This window comes from Schistocerca americana, chromosome 2 (genome assembly GCF_021461395.2).
Source record: "Schistocerca americana isolate TAMUIC-IGC-003095 chromosome 2, iqSchAmer2.1, whole genome shotgun sequence".
NCBI classification, from domain to species: domain Eukaryota; kingdom Metazoa; phylum Arthropoda; class Insecta; order Orthoptera; family Acrididae; genus Schistocerca; species Schistocerca americana.
The window spans coordinates 850,148,838-850,169,176 of record NC_060120.1 but is presented as its reverse complement, the minus strand read 5'-3'; the positions used below and the strand labels follow the sequence as shown (position 1 = coordinate 850,169,176).

The 20,339-nt window shown below is 43.7% G+C and overlaps 1 protein-coding gene across 1 annotated transcript in view; it reads left to right on the top strand.

Annotated features, from left to right (window-relative positions):
- The first annotated feature begins 345 nt into the window (after positions 1-345).
- LOC124595639 (phosphatidylinositol 4-kinase beta) overlaps positions 346-20,339 on the top strand; it is a 254,187-nt gene continuing 234,193 nt past the window's right edge. The window contains exon 1 of the mRNA XM_047134470.1: positions 346-486. Coding sequence (XP_046990426.1) covers positions 450-486 — 37 coding nt within the window. The 5' untranslated portion in view covers positions 346-449. The remainder of the gene's footprint in view (positions 487-20,339) is intronic.

The window sequence follows — 20,339 nt, the reverse complement described above, 5'->3', positions numbered from 1 at the left end:
CAGCTTGATTAGAAGTCGCTTGTGAGGAACGGTGTCAAAAGCTTTCTCCTGGACGCCAAGGGACCCCAATTCCAAGGTGTCCCAGGGCACTGCCCCAGCCGCCTCGGCTTAGCTACGCCGATGGTTTAGCTGCAAGTCGCAGCCCAGCTGCGAGAGAAGCGTCTGGGCTGGAGGCCGTGCCTGGTGCGCGGTAGCGACGCGCCAGCTGCGAGAACTCGCCAAGGCAGCCAGCCGGCCGCGTTGGTGCGCTCGTACCGAGGGGAAGCGAGGCGCTGGCGGCGGGGTGGGGGACAGCGCCTGGCCCCAACACACGGCAGCGCTCGGCCGTCAGTCAGTAGCGTCCCGTCGTCCGCTCCAATGCCACGCAGCCGCTCCTGAGGACACGCCAGCGAAGCCCTCCGCGTCCACGGGAACCCCAGCCCGGCAAGGCGCCGACCGACCGCCCGGACATGCGCATCTCCGTCGCCGCAGACGTCGGCCCTCAAGGTAGGTCCGCGACAGGGGACTCTGGCGCCGACGCTGCACTCTCTCTCTGCCGGAGTCAGCTCTTGAAACCACTTCCGTCGCCGTTGTAAGACTCCGCTGCGTCTCTGGCCGTGTGCGATTAAATACGCTGGCGAACGTGTACAAAGAAGAGTGGCACATCTTGTGACGTCTCTGTAGTTTGTACTTGGCTTCTGCCAATAGTCAAGTAGTCTTGGTTGCCACAGAACTTACACTACTCGATCTTCAAGTAAGGAACTTAGTATGTGCTGTTTACTAGTGGAAGTGTTGTATTCACGATAACGCTGTGTTTACATTGGTGAAAAGAAGGCTGAATGTAGAAGGAAGAGTACTATCACAGGTGACCATCGCTGTTTTTTTCTTAACGTTCTGTTTTGGTCTGATTGGTGGTGGACTGCCGCTCGATTTATGCTTCTGTCCCGGGAAGGGCTTAAAATTCACCGTTGATCCGATTTGTGAATCTTAATATTGATTGCTACAAACAAGGTGTGCGTTGGTTTTCGCATTCGTGTAATTGAGTTTACGAGGAAAAGTGGCGTGTCTGTTGGCTACTTTTCTTTAGCTGGAATTTAAAGAGCCGTCAAAATAAAGTATTACACACTTTACTCATCCTCCTCTTCCTGAAGGAAGCAGTACGTGTTGCGTATTTGAAAAATGTCTAACCTTCGCAGAAACACGAGTGGTTATGTTGAGCAAGAGACATACACCGAGGGGATCAGTGCAGCGTTGTTGTAATTGTATCAAATTGCAACCTTACAGGACGTGACGAACGTGTATAGAAAAAGAGTGACACACCGACTGACGTTTCGTTAGTCTGTCTTTGGGTTCAGCGACTTGTCGACGTCTTGGATACTACAAACCTTACACTGCTCGATATTTAACAAAGATATTTAACACGCCTTGTTTACATGTAAAAGTGTTGCCTTCCCGGTAAGGCCTTGGCGATAACTGTTTTCACCGGTGTAATTAAAGTGCACCATGGGAGTCTACCCAACATTCATATAGATTGAGTGTAACATCGCAGATCATCGTTTTTCCACTTTCTCCTCTTCGTTTTCTTCCTTTGTTTGCCTGGAGTCGGACAACCTGTCGCTTGCTTCCTTATTTCGCATAAGGACCGAAGTATAGCCTGTCTGTTCGTGATTCATGATGGCGCTTAATTTTGACTGTGAAAAGCAAAGTGGTCCGCTTAGCAGTGGTCTGAGTACACGAAAAAAGTCAGCTTACCTGTTTTCCACCTTTAAGTAGTTACAATTAACGACTTGTCGGTGTACCGAATATTACCCACTTTTTACTGACTTGTCTTCTTGCAAGAATCGTTATACGTGTTTTGCATTTATGAAATGAGTAACCTTAGCAGAAACGTGAGTGGTTCAGCTGAATTTGTGACTGGAACGAATAGCACGCGCCATGGAGATGAACTCAGTGTTGACGTAATTGTGTGAAAACGTAGCGTCGCCACTCGGTAGACTAAAGCCAAACAGTACTACTCCGATTTGAGTGAAGTGTAAAGTATTCTAATTACGTGGGGCATGATTTTATCTTGTAAAGGCCTGCAGGAAATAGGCTGATCGCATAATGCGAAACAGTCCAAGAATTAAAAAAAAAACAAGGGGGTCGATAGATGTCGAGTATATTTTATTCTCACATATGATGGTTGGATACGGCAATAGACAGACAGCAACAGCGAAAAACGTACGAGTACTTCATTTTTCTTTCAAAAGCTGAAAGAGAACGGAGATACATTTTGGATGAAACAACAAGTATTGTCTTTGATTCGCTTCGACGGTGCAAACGCAATAGTGATACAAGCATATGTACCTGTAGATGACTGATCACAACGGACATTCCTGGGTAGACTCTTACAAATTTGTCACACACTGTGAACACGAAATTGCCCTTTAATGTCTCCATCCTGTACAATGTAAGCGAAATGTAAGCGTAGTCTTCCGCAGCTGTTGTCACTGTCGATGAAATTCTTCTGGGCTGTTCGCCACACTGTCAGTGTATAAAACTGTCGGACTTTTCGGCCACTATTGCAGGTGGCCTTCGTCAAGACTTTGTGCTGAGCTGACTGTAAACGGAAAGTCGGCGCAGGGACATAGTGCACGGGAACAGTTCTTTTAAATGGATTGGTGAATACTTTCATTGCACGATGATTTGTGTTCTCAGTCGTCGGGTACTCGGGGCACTTCTGAGGCATCACCGCCGTGCGCCGTTCCCTCCCATCATTGGTATACGACGGAAATACCGACTGCTCGAAATGCAAAATGACTGCGAATACACACGCTCACTCAATGTAAGCATGTATGGGAAAAAATATTTATACTGTCAGCGAAAAGTATTTGTTAATTTTTTTCCGTCTTGTCTGGCAGAACTCTGAGAACGAAAATAGCCTTTGATCCGTCAAGCGGCGTGTATACAAAGTGTTAGATGAATGTGGGTGCTGAAACGCTGAAGGGGATTCAGCAAACGAGACGTGGCAGACAGCTATGGAGTATACTTGCAGACAGATCAGCAAAGTTTAAGAAGAATGTTTATTTACCTTGATGGATAAGGACAAAGAGCCCACGACGGTAACATCAGTAATACCTCGTATTTGTTCGTTTAAAAATGTTTTTGTGGCGTTACAGTAGCTTATTTGTCATATTAATATAAATCACCTTTTATAAAATTTAACCCACAGTAGAATAAGTTACAAGTACCTCAAAAAGCAGTAATTTCGTCTGCATTCTTGTTCAACAGCGCTTTATTTACACTAATTCACGATGCAGGCTGACGTTACGCGCTAAACAGCGATGCTGATCAGTAAAAATATCACGATGTAATTTAAAGCGACTCCGTATACTGTGCTGCGAGCGAATTTTCAGGCGCGCTGCAACATCTCGCAGCCCAAGTACAGCAATAAGGCTTATATGGCAAATTATTATTTTTTCGGTCAACGACGCTCTGGCGAAATGCTGCGTTTACTTGACATATCATTGAGGATACCTATTATTTGGTAGAGATCACTACACATCAGGAGTTCATATAAGGCACATTTCGAATAATAGAGCGTAGAATGAGCTGATTTGGGGACGAGTTTCAAGTACGCCCGATATGATCCTGTACAACTGTGAGAATGCAGTCATTTGCCGGAAGCACGAAAATTGGCGGCTTTTTTTATTTATGTATATACGGCTCTAATGTAAGCCACAATTGTTAAAGAAGGTAGATTGGAGGTTAACGCCCCATCGACTTCAGAATCATCAGTGAGAGAGTATCAGTTTGGCTGAACCGTGCCCTATTCAAAGGATACAAACACTTCTCATGAGTTCGAGTGTTTCATCTTTTTTCCTGTACTTTTTAATCACTGTGTAGCGCACGCTCTTTGAGTAAATGACCTACTTATAGGCAGGGACGTTTCAGCTACATTCCAAGCAAGCAGGTAATAGCGCAGAGGGAGTCCCTATTGGGAATATTTGCGTTACAACCAAGGGAAAACGCCCGAAAAACTTGGTCAGAACTGGAGAATAGAAACTATTGTTCATTTAATTTTGGCATAGTATGTCGCAGACACATGCCCCAGATACGCGGAATTCCAACCGGCGTCAAGAAAATCAACAATCTACGCTTTGATGATGATATACCGTCATTACAGGAAGTGAGGAAGAATTTAGTAATTTGTTCTTCAGAGTGAGGACTACTACTTTAAATTTCTGTCTAGAGATAAACGTGAATAAGACCAAAGTAATGATTATTTACTGACAAGGTTTAGATCAAAATCAGCTTACAGATTTCTTCAAGGATCTGGAAGTAGTGACTGTGTAAATCTGAGATCTCTGATCAATGACGCAGGAAAATGTGATAAAGAAAGACGAGTGGTCCTTGGTCGAGCCGCAAATCGCTAAACTCACTACTAATTGTAAGATCTGGCAGAAGCGGGCAATATCCATATCCAAAATAACGAAGATGCGCTTGGTGGAGTGACTGGTGTTCCCATTTTTCTTGTATGGCTTCGAGAGCTGGACCGTTTAAAGCTGGCGACAAGAGCTGAATTGATGGGTTCCAGAAGTGGTGGTAGCGGAAGGTGGTAAGTGTACCGTGGACAGGAAGAAGAACTTGGTAGCACTAGAAGTTTATCTTCCTGTGTCAGTGAAAAATACTTCCAGTTCCTTGGACACATTTTGAGAAAACAAGGGGATAATTTAGAGAAGGAAATGGCAGCCCATTCTTCACAGAGTGGTGCACTGAGGAGAGGTATTGATGTCGGTCGGTGAGGCCTGGCACGAAGTCGGCCTCCCAAAACACCCCAAAGGTGTTCTGTAGGATTCAGGTCAGGACTCTGTGCAGGCCAGTCCATTACAGGGATGTTATTGTCGTGTAACCATTCCGCCACAGGCCGTGCATTATGAACAGGTTCTCAATCGTGTTGAAAGACGCAATCGCCATCCCTGAATCGCTCTTCAGCAGTGGGAAGCAAGAAGGTGACTAAAACATCAATGTAGGCCTGTGCTGTGATAGTGACATGCAAAACAAAAAGGGGTGCAAGCCCCCCTCCATGAAAAACACTACCACACCATAACAGCACCGCCTCCGAATTTTACTGTTGGCACTACATACGCTGGCAGATGACGTTCACCGGGCATTCGCCATACCCACTCCTGCCATCAGATCGCCACATTGTGTACCGTAATCCATCACTCACACAACGTTTTTCCACTGTTCAGAAAAAAATAGTTCAAATGGCTCTGAGCACTGTGGGACTTAACATCTGAGGTCATCAGTCCCCTAGAACTTAGAACTACTTAAACCTAACTAACCCAAGGACATCACACACATCCATGCCCGGGGCAGGATTAGAACCTGCTACGGTAGCGGTCGCGCAGTTCCAGACTGAAGCGGGTAGAACCATCCAATGTTTACGCTCCGTACACCAAGCTAGGCGCCGTTTGTCACTTACCGGTGTGATGTTGTGAGGCTTATGAGCCGCTCGACCGTGAAATCCAAGTTTTCTCACCTCCCATCTAACTGTCATAGCACTTTCAGTGGATCCTGATGCAGTTTGGAATTCCTGTCTGTTGGTCTGCATAGATGTCTGCGTATTACACATTACGACCCTCTTCAACTGTTGGCAGTCTCTGTCAGTCAACAGACGATGTCAGCCCGTACTCTTTTGTGTTGTACATATCCCTTCACGTTTCCATTTCACTATCACAACGGAACCAGTGGACCTTGGGATATTTAGGAGTGTGGAAATCTCGCGTACAGACGTATGACATAAGTGACACCCAATCACTTGACCATGTTCGAAGTCCGTGTGTTCCGCGGAGCGCCCCATTCTGCTCTCTCACGATGTCTAATGACTACTGAGGGCGCTGATATGGAGTACCTGGCAGCCCAATGCACCTAATACGAAAAACGTATGTTTTTCGAGATGTCCGGATACTTTTAATCACATAGTATAGTTGACGCTAAGAAACCTTCCTGAAGTTTTTATGTAATGTTAATCTGTGACTTAAAGATAGTCGCTGCACGAAACTAATCGTCTGTGAATAACCATACATTACCCCAGATTTGGTGGTTGCGTAATGTCGCCTTTAAAAACATTCAATGTGTGCAGCGTTGTCTGCAGGAAATATTCTCCATCATTGCGCTTCTCCGGAGGCATGAGACCACGTCTGCAGATGGTTTTCCTTTAAAGAAATCACAACTTCAGGTCCACCGCGTCAAGTTCTCTGCGCGCGCCAGCAAAGCTACCGTCCGTTTCTAAGGCGAACGCTAGGCGACGACGAACTGCCCGGTCGGAGCTTTTCACTCCTTCGTGGAACGAAAACAAACATTCATCGGCACAGTTATTTACATTTCTCCGAACTCCGCTCCTCTGATCCTAACTTCTCGATGAAACATCAGAGAAGAGTCGATGCCTGGAGGCTCACTAGTGCAGCGGAATCGGGAACAGCTGGAGGCAGTGTTGCTCTCTGGTTTAAGGAACTTCCTCGTTTTTGCTGTCGCGGCTATCGCTGAGTGATGACGCAACACATCTGCGTGCAGCTTCGCTGTTTGCATCTCGCTCCCACAAAAACACTGGGTAACCGCTTGTGGGTACGCTGTTCGTAAAAATTTAAAGTGATGTTAATCGTGAGACTAGTTTCGAATTCAGTACATTTAACATGGATCGCCAGCTACGGGTAAAGATTATGACAATGAAAATTTGTATCACAGTTCTATACAGTAGTCAAAGTTCAACAGTGTTGCACTAGAATCTTATCATACTTTCCACCCTATAAACTAATTTACTGAAATGACAAAAAGGCATCGTAAGGTACTGTTACACAACTCGGTTCATTATATTTGTCCTGATACGGTTCTAATTTAAGTGAATTCCAAACGCTCCACATTCAAATCGGCGACGGTCACTGACGGTACCCCTTAGCTCCAGAAGCTTCGAGACTGGATTAATAAAAAATGGAGAAGAGTTAAGATTATGATTTAGTGCTTCATTTGTTCTAGATAGTCTCCCACTTAAGTACAACGCACAGAATACTCATACTGCAATTAGAAACAGTGAGAAAAGTCCTTGTTCGGGGTGCTGTTCAACCCATGTGTCTAATTGGCTTGAATGTCGTTTAGTCGTCAAAACGTTGACCCTTGGGTTGCTTTTGGCACCACCAAGTCTCAAAACCGAGATGAGTTTTTCTAGACGAGGACTGTCCGAACTTTGCGTTCCAGTCACGTAGCGGTGATCGTATAAGCGTTGTTTTTTTTCGGTAGTCAAGGTGTGCGGGACAAACCGAGCATATCATTTTCTGTTCTTCAAAATGTCCTCGAGAACTTAGAGATGATGCCGCGATGCGATTTGTGACAAGGAAACGTTTAGACATTTCGGCTGCACGTCCTCTACCTAACGATGCATACTCACGAATGCACATCCTTTGTTTACGGTTGTTAGGTCCAGTTGCCACCACATTTACTACGTTGATGTCGCTTGTATGCCAGGAATATAATCAGTATCGCGACTTTTTGAAAGGATGGTGTAGACAGTCCATCGCCCAGTATAGCTATGGAGAGGCAACTTGACGTCTGTTCGTTAAACACATGCAGTCCTGTGCAAAGGTTTCTCTGTGACACTGTATTAGAGATCCACCTTACTCTTTGTTGACCTCGGAAACCTTAATTCTTGGGTAATCTCCGATATCCTATGACACTTGCGTTTCGCGCCAGTTATCATTACTCGTTGAATGCCAGTTAATTCGCAGCGTGCTGTCATATTCAGTACACACGTGTCTGTAACACAGACTGCTCAGATATTATTTCTACACTGTGGCCATACGTTGCATCTAGCCACAAAATTCAGCCATCATACATAGCACCATCATGAAATGGGACAGTCTCTCCCGTCGCTTTTGGTTACTCAGCTTGTTACTTCATTCTCCCCCTACTGTTGCCAAGAAAACACTTAAAGTCGTTAGAAATGGACTGTTCTTTAGTAGTGATCTTCCTCCTCTTATTCCTGCCTTTATCCTATATCTTCACGGGATTGGCTGGTTAATTATTGGATCCGGCAATATTAGAGGAGGAGGAGGATGGCCGAATGTCCTTCCTGTCGCCATTAAATTTGTCCTCGGGACGGAATTCGTGCGTCCCATCTTTCTGCTTCTCGTGTTATCCCTTGTGAAAGTGCGCAAACGGCTTCTAAATGTTTGCGAATCACGTAACTGCAGCGGGACGCGGGTATCCGCCCAGTATTCACCTAGTCGCAGTTGGGAAACCACCTAAAAACCACATCCAGCCTGGCTGGGCGGATTAGATCCGGGGCTGAGCGTCTCTCCGAATCCACGTACTCGCTTGCCAACGCACGCTGCTATCTGAGCTGGTTGCTGCGTGTTGTTACATGTATCAGTGTCCTACTGGTAAAGTGAAGCCTGCTAATAGTTCGCAGAGTTTTCTTAATTACAGATTGCATCTGTAGGCTGTGCTGTCCAAGTTTGATTGTTACCAATCTGCTTGCTAGATGTCTCAGCCTAAAGATATGCCACTGATTAATTTTCTTATGAGAATGCAGAGCAAATTATTGCATTTGGAAGCAGGAAACGATTTTAAAAAGAAAGGGAGCTGCTGGACCCCGAAGTGCCGTGTAAAAATCTATACTGAGCATTGGAGAGCATCTACCAACAGAGGGTGAAACAAGAAGAAGGATTTGCTGAGAGAGAGAGAGAGAGAGAGAGAGAGAGAGAGAGAAGGAAACCAAAAGAAAGACCTTACGTGCCATGTCTCTATGGATTTCTGCAAAAGCTGTCTCATACTGTTTCACGAAGATCGATGTCAGTGTCACATGAGATACTCGAATTTGCATGTAATGCTCAAGAGTATGTCGTTTGGGAAACTCTGCCCAAATGTCAAATATTCGTAATCATAAATGCTTTTCTGAAAATATGTATCAGAAATGAAGACAGAGGATTACCATTCATGTCATTCATTGCCTCTGGCACAAATAAGACCCAAGTCAGAAGACCAGTGGGACACCCACATGGTTATTCGTAAGTACCTTCAGAGTTTCCGATCACGACTGCGCGAAAACTACAGGACATATAGGAAAATGACACATATCAATGGACAGACATCTCTCCAAGTTTCGGTTCCTAACACGTACCGTGGCATAGTTGCAATAAGGGACAGGCGTTCGGAACGTATACAAGTTGTTACAGAACGATACCGACAAATGTCGAGGGTTTGTAAAGGGGGTCTTAAGGAACAAATTAAGGACAGAAGCGCCTTTCCAGAAAACTCATTCAACGATGGTACAGAGTGTCGAATTTACAAACGTCGGCGCCTGCTGCTAAGCCACCCCTCTGACAGCATACTTAATGTTGGTCGCTGACGGACTGTAGGCGGAACATCTTGCAATGTTGTTTGTTATTCAGTGGTCGCGACTGATTGCCACGATCGCCAGTGGAGAAGACGCAGCTAGCTGCTGCGTAGACAGGCCTTGTCTCCTATGAATGCGTGTCGTGTGTACTGCCGTTGGATGGCATTTCCGGACACGGGTTCCTATCGTCAGTTTCTTCCTCAAGACGTCCTCTGCAACCCCTCGAAATTTGTAACACTCTGTAGACAAATAATTGACTCAGTATTGTCGCATCGAAATACCTTGGCAGGAAAAAAATGACAGCACTAAAAAATAATTACTGTAGGGTAATGAAACTTCGGCAATATATTTATCTAGGTAACATTATTATGTCACTGACATTTCAAGATCACAGGGCAATGTAAGCTGTAACGTTGCTCTTGGGGGGGCGAAAAGAAAAATAACTGTTATTTTATATTTTTTGAAAAATGTCGAAAAAGTAATAATTTGGTGGGCCACTTGGCAACAGAATCAGGGATTGATTACACTACTATAATAACACACTTTGAGCATTAAATACCTGGTTGGGCTATTTTGAACAAGAGCATCAGATTGATTTATTTGAGATCATTCGGAAGAAACATTATCATTTCTGTGCATTTTTATAGCCGCGATGTAGTCATACCCGGAACAACACTAAGGGACCAGAAGATTTACAGACTTTAAAAGAAATGCAACACTACACAATTAAAAAATAACAGCTGATTCAGAAATAATAGGAAAACGATAATGTTTCTTCTGCCTCATGCTGCGTTCGGCCCATCAGCGTGATCGTAATTTCTGGTGATGAACTAACACAAAATAATTATCATTCAAGTAAATGAGGAGATGGAAATCATAAAGGTTAATTTACTAAAATAAGCACTCTTATTTTTAACACACGTGTTTTAATGCTACGTACCTTTTCATATTAAATTACAATAGATGACCATTGTGGTTAAATACTTTATACATAACAGTCAAAATGTCCTCTTGATGCTGTCTGTTCGTAATCAATTACAAGAAGCTACATGTTTTCTGATTGGAAAAATAACAATTAGCATATTTACTGAATATTTTCACATAAAATATAAAATACCGATGCTGAAAGCAGCAAGTCCGCGTCCGCCTTTCATGAAATACTAACAATAAAAGGTGAGGTGCCCAATGCCTCAATTGTCTTGAAACAACAGAATTCTTTTTTATATCATTAATCGATACATGTACATAGAGATTTACAGGCACCGTGCAAGAACGGCAAAGATAAAGAATAATAGATTCTGTCGCTGCTATGCGATGGTTCATTTCTTTTACTTTACAATTGTTTGATAACTTCAGGCCATCAGGCGTTTACTATTGAGCGTATATTAATGTTCGTGAGGCGAAAATTACTAATATTACAAATCGTGAGATAAATAATTGCAAATGTGCAATGCTGGTACATTAACAACCGGTGTAACTGCCAGAATGTTGCATGCAAGCATGAAAATGTGCGTGCATTGTGTTGTACAGGTGCCAGAAGTCAGTTTGTGGGATGCAGTTCCATGCCTGTTGCACTTGGTCGGTCAATACAGGGACAGTTAATGCTGTTTGTGGATGACGTTTGAGATGTCCGATGATGTTCCATATGCGCTTGACTGGAGACGTCTAGTGATCGAGCAGGCCAAGCCAAAATGTCGACATTCTGTAGAGCAGTCTCTGTGTGTCCATCTTTACGCAGATGACTGCGGGGCCTCAGCTGTTCAGTACAGAATGTCGAATCAAAACAAGTTTCAGCACTCTAGTTGTTATCTTATTGAGCAACAAGTCTTGGCGATATATTGCGCAGTCTATAGAGCATAATGGGTTACAATAGCGGTAAGTGGACGACCGTTATCCTGTTGGAAAACATCCCCTGGAATGTTGCTCGTGAAAGGCAACACGACAGGTTGAATAACCATTTTGACGCACAAGTTTGCAGTCAGGGTGCTGCTACTGCTGTCATTCCAAATCGCGCCCCAGACCATAACTCCAGGTATTATGTCCATTACGTCCAGCGTACAGACGCGTTGGCCCAGGCCTTGAGCTGGCATCCCTCAGCCAACACACGGCCGTCAGTGGCACTGAAGCAGAGACAACTTTCATCATAAAACGCAACAGACCTCCACCTCGCCCTCCAATTAGTTCTCACTTGAGACCACTGAAGTCACAAATGGCAGTGGTGTGGGGTCAATGGAATGCACGTTACAGGGCATCTGGCTTGGAGCAGTCCTTGAAGGAACTAATTTGTAACAGTTCGTTGTGTCACTGTGGTGCCAACTGCTGCTGCAATTGCTGCACGCTCTTCTTGCGTCCGTACCTTCTCTTACCAACAATCATGTACAGCGGTTACATTCCTACTAAGTCTTTCTGCAATATCGCCAACAACCATGTACAGTGACTACATTCCTACTAAGTCTTTCTGCAATATCGCAGAAGGAACATCCACTTTCTTTTGCCCGACCTCGTTCAAACTCTGTGAGGTGTTGACAGTGGTGTCTTTAACGCCTTAAAGGCATTCTTTACTTAGATCGGTGCAGTACTTTCAATCTCAGAAGGTACAGCGTGCATTTAAAGTAATCCTTTTTTGCTACTAGCGCCACTCTTGCGCGACTGGCGTGAAATCTGGATAGACGTCATCTTTCAGACGTAAAAACACGCCTACCAACTTCCGTTTATGTCGCACAACTGTTTCTTGGTGTTGCGATTTTTTCCCGTCAACGTACTTTAGCCCATCCCTAGTCTGGAGTACTGCGCACGTGCACGTGTAGAGACAGCCAGACGCACGTGCCTGGACAGCAGCGTGGTATTTGCGGCAGCGCCGGCTGCCATCAAAAGAAGCCAGCGAGAGACCTTAGCCGCAGCCGCGCAGCGCAAATCAAGCCGCGCCAGCGAGAGCCGTGTCGGCGATCACGTGTGTCTGCTCGTGCCGGCTTCCCCTCGCGGGTTTCTCTGCTGTCCTGGCCCGTCCTTCCGGCTCGGCTCTGACACAAATCTCTCTCTCCTGCCGTGTTCCGTCACCCAGCGCGCCGTTGACATCTTTTCTTGCAAAGGCCACTAGGTCTTCACAGCGCATTCCTATGTTGATTAAATTTTCTCGTGTTCAGAAATCAGAAGGAGTGATCTGTTCTACTTGTTAAAATCTTTCTAAAGCCAAGGTCGCATAATTATTTCTTTACTTACAAACAAACGGTTTCGACAGACTTTGTTGTCATCTTCAGGTCTTCAAAAATTTTTGTTATAAAATGTGTTGTGATGTAGAAAAAATGTAGCACATTACAGTATATAAAGGTCTGTCATAAATAAAACATTTAAAATCACAAAGCAGTTGCGCACTTGACCATGTCCATATACAGTATGTAACGCTCAACAGATAACTCTCATGTCATTAAAAAGAATAGACAATACCGTAACAATCATCTGTTGAGCGTTACATATATGGTCACAGGAATGTGAACAAGTTGCTTTTTGATTTTAAATGTTTTATTTATGACAAACATTTGTATAGGATGAGTCAAAAAGGACTTTACAACTTTGGAATTATGTAGAAATTTATGGAGAAAACTTACAGGATCAGTAGATGAGTCATTTTGTAGCCAACAACCTCAAGTTTGATTCACATAGTGCATCAGTACACCATTCCGCCACCAGGAGCGCCAGTGTAGTGCACATTTAAAATGGCTACTATCGCTGGTGCGGAGCGTGCCCTCTGTGTGTTTTGGTTTCCTGAAACGAAGTCTCTGCGTCTCCTTCGAGACAATAAAACCATTGAAAGTTGCTCTTTGATCCCGTTCGGATGCAACCCTTTCTGATGCAGGTTAAATCGTTATAAAGTATTAGTGAGTAGGTTATCGCCATCATTACTTAACATCTACTTGTCTCAATTACTTTGGAGCCACTCGTGTGTAGAATCACACTGGCAGCAATCCAGTAGCGCTGCGATTGACGACGTGCACCTGACTCAATCACCATAACTACATGTGAATGCAGCGTGCTCTGTGAGCTGACGCACACCACTCGTCGATGCTGATGGGCTTAGAGCTGTCATGTCGCCATCCATTTCTTTAGCAGTCGTATTTCTCATGGTCAACCACTTCTCCCATTTTTTTCTTAAGGTGGTTGCCCACAATTTAGTTCAAGTAGCGTTCAATAAGTAATGAAACACTTTTTTCTCTTGACTCAGTTTCGGTTGGAAAAATGCAGAATTTGTTGTGGGACATGGTGGAATATTCCCGCTTCAGCCCCTATAGTTTCATGAAGTTCCGATAGGTGGCGGCACCACACGTAGCCTTCAAAATAGCATTTGTAACGGATGTGCGCTCCAAGCGTAGAGTACCCATTCCGTTTCTTTTGGCGGAAAACACAGCAACGTAGGTATTTAAAGGGGCTTCCAGAATGTCCTGGTGGTGAAAAAAGCACGGTGAGTCGTTGGGCAAGGCGTCAGTCATCAGCGCAAACCTGCCCGGTTTCCCGCAAACTGGGCGGCCGCACACAGCTGTGACTCCTACAGTGTTGAACATGCGGACACACTCATTGGAACTGATCGACGGATCACAATCAAACACCTCGCTGCTCAACTGGACCTCTCTGTTACTGGTGCTGACACACTCGTCCATCGGTTGGGGTACTCAAGGGTAGGTGCCCGCTGGTTCCTTGAAGGACCATCTGTGCGGCAAGCAGTATGTTGATTATGAGTAAGTTATTCATGCAGCAAGACTTTGGTGCCGACGACGATCAGTACAGTGATACCATGCGGCCGTACAGGCTCTCTGTCAGGTGGCGCAAAGCCTTAGCATTGAACGAAGATTACGTTGAAAAATAGAGTTTTGTAGACAAAAAGGTGGTGAGTAATATGGTGTATTAGAGTCGCAAATAGAACCAACCTGCTTTCAGGAAAAAAGTGTTGACTTACTTACTGAACGCCCCTTTTAGTTAGGACTCTCGTGGTCGAGCGGAGTGGCCGCGCGGTTTGAGGCATCATATCACGGACTGCGTGGTCCCTCCCGCCGAAGGTTCGAGTCCTCCCTCGAGCATGGGTTTGTGTGTGTTGTTCTTAGCATAAGTTAGTTTAAGTAGTGTGTAAGACAAGGGACCGATGACCTCAGCAGTTTGGTCCTTTAGGAGTTCACACACATTTGGACATTTCAGGACTCTCTTGGGTCTGGAAGAGCATTTATTTATTCTGTGATAGTTATTCGGTTTAACTTCCAATTTCTTTGGAGAACTGGCTACATGATGAGTAATCTGAAATTGTGGATTGGTGTCAATCCATGCTGTAAAGGGATACCTACTATTCAGTTGTGTTTTAAATGGGCAATATATAATTATTCCATTCATTTACTGCTTTTCTGTTACGTGTTTGTGGGTTTCTCCCTGTTCCTTACTCTGTAATTCCATATGGCTGAAACACCTGCTGTAGGTCCGATCTCCGATGCTGCCACGGTCAGGAGGCAGACGATCTGAGGTAGGATAGCTTTTATCAAAGATACTCATGCGGTAACAGATAGGGCAACAGTTTCAAGTAATTGTTCTCTTTGAGTTGGACGAGATTCACCAATCTGACATTCCTCTCATTTATTCGCACTAGCGCCATAAAGTGTCAGACTACAAATCCGAAGTTCCTAGATTGATGCCCCAGTCGGTTGTAGACTGTCTCTCACTTACAGCCAGATGCATGCATTGCAGTGTATGTTGCTTCGGACATGCACGCATCGTAATTCGTAATAAGACAGCCACTGCAGTATCCTATTTATCCGCCGACACCTGGCAAGCGACTTTCAGGTAAAATGTTTCTCCTGTACGGGAAAAATATAATAGATGTACGAGTACAGATTGTAGACACATGGTTAAAGACATACGGAAGTTTGAGTTTAGCTGTCGGTCGAGCACTGGAAGCCAAGTGGTAAGTCGACCGCTTGCAGCAAGCGGGAAATCCAGGTTCGAGTCCGGTCCGGTACAAATTGTCACTTCCGTCATTCCATTCTACAGCTGATGGTTGTCACTGGGCTGGACGCGACGTTGCATTCGATTCCTATATATCGTCAGAATTTCACGGAGAATCTGTGTGCAATTTAGGTTTTTCCCACAGGAGTCGACTGTCCATTGTAACATTTACAGTAGAACCCCTCTTATCCGACCTGGGATGGTCCGTCACTCCGGTTAGTCCGACCATGCTCAGTAGACTTGGCCACTGTTTCTATGTTTCGATACAGTGTATCGATACGTGGAACTGTTTCAGTGTTTCGGAACGGCTGTGGTTCACTGTTTCGAAACAGTGGTGTTTCATTCCGCCCCTGTCTCGGATAACCGGACCAGATTCGATCTCGAGCCAGACACAGAAACTGTATCGTTGTTTCAAAATAAGGCTGTTTCAGTCCACCTATGCTTGGAACGGACTAATTGTATAGAAACAGTGATGTTTCATTCCGCTCCGCGTCGGACGAAGATTCGGGCTCGGCACAGGTACTGAAACACAACATACCACTTCATGAGACACTTCCAAGAGTGTCAAAGTCTTTTTGACAAGCAATAGCATGAAGCTTAAGATATCCGAAAATAAAGCTTCGTTTCTAGTTGACTGTCCTATTCCGAAATGGCGTAACATCTGCTTTATAAACACTAACCGAACAACAAAACAACGCATACTATTCACATTCAAAATAATAAATGTGTGAAAATCATTCAATTAAATTACACTTTTTTTATAACATACGCCTCTCTGTTCATGTGCAGTACTCATATTAAGAAACGCAAGTAAGCCTACAACATTTTGAATAAAAAAAGGCGTACAGTGACAGTTATTGGACATATACATAAATTTGATGTAGGTATAAATTGCATGCAATCTGTTTGACATATCACTGATAGTGTAATGGTGAACAGGAAGCGCTGGGAAGCATGGTGAATTTATAGTAACGGTTCGAAACACCTTGAAAGACAAAATTTTTTTCTGTTATATTTTGTTATTTATTCGAATTATTTGGCATTAACTGTGAGTCTATAGTCACTGTGTCTATTATCCACAATGATTCCCTTTGTGTGCATGGAAATTAGCAGGATGGGTATATTACTCATAATAACGGAATGTGGGAATCCCAGTAGCATATCCGTTTTTCTGCAGTTTGCTCCCACCTCCAGTTCCGTTCGTGGTGGTTCGTCTGTCTTCAGCTATGGCTGTCCTCAGCCAATTGAAAAGTATGAAAGTCACACGACACGAAAGCAGCGCATTTGCTGCAGGAAATACGAGACTGCCAAGACGCCTAAGTGATAGTTTCATACTTTCTGCGACATGGTTAGCGCTCTCGCACCTCATTTGTGTTTATATGAACATACTACAAGATGATAAAATGTGTAGGTTTATTAGATTACAAAATACAAACTGTTTCACTGTTTCGAAACAGCGTATCGAAACATTACAATGTACTGTTTCATTTGTTTCGAAACAGTTACGTGTTTCAGTTTGCCCATCTCTAATGCTGAGGCTCGCGAGCCTGTGGCGACTTGTCACTGGCTGGACGTCTGTCGGGCCATTGTTGCGGTGTCTATCGCTGTGCATATTGTTATATTTCACGTTATTGTGCAGTTTTGTCCTTTGTTGGGATTAAGAAACGTCGTTGTTTGCTTTATTCTGTGTTCTCTACAGTACTTATTACTGTAGATTCATTGTGTGTACAGTTGTCTGTTTTTCAACATATCTGGATTCAAATGTAAACACGTAACTATTTCGCTAAATGAAAAATTAGCAGTGCTACAAAGACTGGACGAAGGAGAATCGCTCCAAAAAATTGCAAAGGAACTGAATGTAGGTGTTAAGACAATTAAGGATTGGAGGAAGAATCGGAAAGAAATTGAATCCTATACAGTTACGATTGATGGTGAAAACACTCTGAAGAATCGCAAAACATTAAAAAAGCCTAAACTTGAACTGCTTGATAACGCATTGTGGATGTGGTTGTGTCAAGAAAGAAGGAAAGGAACTCCAATATCCGGGCCAATTCTCAAAGAAAAATTGATAGTTTTGCACAAAAAACTGGAAGCCAAAAGTAAATTTGCTGCCAGTGAAGGCTGAATTGATCGTTGTAAAACTCGTCATAGTGTCCGATTTGTTTCTATTGCCGGTGATAAACTATCTGTCGATGCCGCAGCTGCTGAGTTTTCTGTTAAGTTTCAAGAAATTGTAGAAGAAAATGAACTGTTACTCTGCCAAGTGTATAACATCGACGAGACAGGGCTGAACTTTAAAATGTTACCAACAAAAACGCTCGCAGCTTCAAATGAACCCGTGGTAGGAACGAAACTTATAAAGTATAGAATAACAGTCATTCCTTTTAGCAACACATATGATACATACAAGCCTTGAAGCAAAAAAATCTGCCTGTTCGTGCTCTACTGCTGTTGGATAACGCACCATCACATCCATCTGAGGAAGATTTGGTGAAAGGGGACATAAAAGCTCTCTTTCTGCCTCCTAATGTGACATCACTCATCCAACCAATGGATCAGGGCGTTATCGAATGGTTAAAAAGGCGATATCGCAGAAAGTATGTCAGCTCAATCTTGGAAAAATCTGAAGTCATAACTTATTTGAGGCAATGAATTCCCTGAACATCAAAGATGCTATCTACACAATCGCTGCAGCATGGAATGAACTGAAACCTGACACACTGCGGAAATCGTGGCATAAGCTTTGGCCACAAGTTATGACCGAAAGTGAGTATACCGAAGATGAGCAAAACAACGACGCACTGGAAATCGTTAAAGATCTACAAACTCTGGAGCCGAACGTCCCTGCCAGTGAAGTTGAAGACTGGATCAACGAATGTGACAAAGACTGTGACACTTTTGAACAGCTCAATGACGACCAGATTGTTGCCGCTGTTAGCCAGGAAACTGTGAATGAGGACTCGGACGGCCAAGACGAACCCCCCACCCGGATTTAACAAGACACAAAAAACGCTTTTGACATCGCCCTTCATTACAGCGAGCAGAATCCAAATTCTACTCCAAATGACGTTTTGTGGAGAGAAAAAGAAATGGAGAGACACTGCAGCTAAATCTAGAGTAACATCTGCTAAACAAAAATGTATCACTGATTTTTTTTCCTAGTAATTTGTTTTCGTTTTTACTGTAAAAACAATGCATACAGTATAATCATTTCTTAGCTTATACATACAGTAGTTTATTTCTTTATAAAAATTTCTTTTTTATATACAGTGCTATAAACATTTTTAGTTTACAGTATATATCGTTTACACGTTTTCCTGTGGGAAAAACCTAAATTGCACACAGATTCTCCGTGAAATTCTGGCGATATATAGGAATCGAATGCAACGTCGCGTCCAGTCCAGTGACAACCATCAGCTGTAGAATGGAATGACGGAAGTGACAATTTGTACCGGACCGGACACGAACCTGGATTTCCCGCTTGCTGCAAGCGGTCGACTTACCACTTGGCTTCCAGTGCTCGACCGACAGCTAAACTCAAACTTCCGTATGTCTTTAACCATGTGTCTACAATCTGTACTCGTACATCTATTATATTTTTCCCGTACAGGAGAAACATTTTACCTGAAAGTCGCTTGCCAGGTGTCGGCGGATAAATAGGATACTGCAGTGCCCGTCTTATTACGAATTACGATGCGTGAATGTCCGAAGCAACATACACTGCAATGCATGCATCTGGCTGTAAGTGAGAGACAGTCTACAACCGACTGGGGCATCAATCTAGGAACTTCGGATTTGTAGTCTGACACTTTATGGCGCTAGTGCGAATAAATGAGAGGAATGTCAGATTGGTGAATCTCGTCCAACTCAAAGAGAACAATTACTTGAAACTGTTGCCCTATCTGTTACCGCATGAGTATCTTTGATAAAAGCTATCCTACCTCAGATCGTCTGTCTCCTGACCGTGGCAGCATCGGAGATCGTACCTACAGCAGGTGTTTCAGCCATATGGAATTACAGAGTAAGGAACAGGGAGTAACCCACAAACACGTAACAGAAAAGCAGTAAATGAATGGAATAATTATATATTGCCCATTTAAAACACAACTGAATAGTAGGTATCCCTTTACAGCATGGATTGACACCAATCCACAATTTCAGATTACTCATCATGTAGCCAGTTCTCCAAAGAAATTGAAAGTTAAACCGAATAACTATCAAAGAATAAATAAATGTTCGTCCAGACCCAAGAGAGTCCAGAAATGTCCAAATGTGTGTGAACTCCTAAGGGACCAAACAGCTGAGGTCATCGGTCCCTAGTACAGTACAGAACTGTAATTTGTTTGTCGTTTTTCCTTTTAAACCCAATACGTATTATAGTGTGTGTAGACGTTTTTTAGTTAATATATTGTTTAACACTGTGTAAAAAAACATCTTTTTATATTACTGTAGACGTCTTTTATTTCTTAAATCGTTTAATTTTTTGTACTAAATGTCTTTTTATATTTTTTGCAATAAATATTAGATTTTTCGGATAATCCGACCTTTTTTTCGTTCCGACCATGGTCCCGGTCCCGAAGGTGACGGATTAGAGGGGTTCTACTGTACCATCTTCTGACAATGCTACAATGTGCCGCTGTTGTTGTGCAGTGGTACTAGCGTGAGACGACGGGGGTAACTAACCTCCCGACGTACCTACGTACGAGAGTAATCCCAAAAGTAAGGTCTCCTATTTTTTTATAAGTACGTACACCTGTTTATTTCAAAAATGGTTCAAATGGCTCTGAGCATTATGGGACTTAACTTCTAAGGTCATCAGTCTCCTAGAACTTAGAACTGCTTAAACCTAACTAACATATGGAAATGTCGTGTGGCTAGGGCCTCCCGTCGGGTAGACCGTTCACCTGGTGCAGGTCTTTCGATTTGACGCCACTTCGGCGACCTGCGCGTCGATGAGAATGAAATGATGATGATTAGGACAACACAACACCCAGTCCCTGAGCGGAGA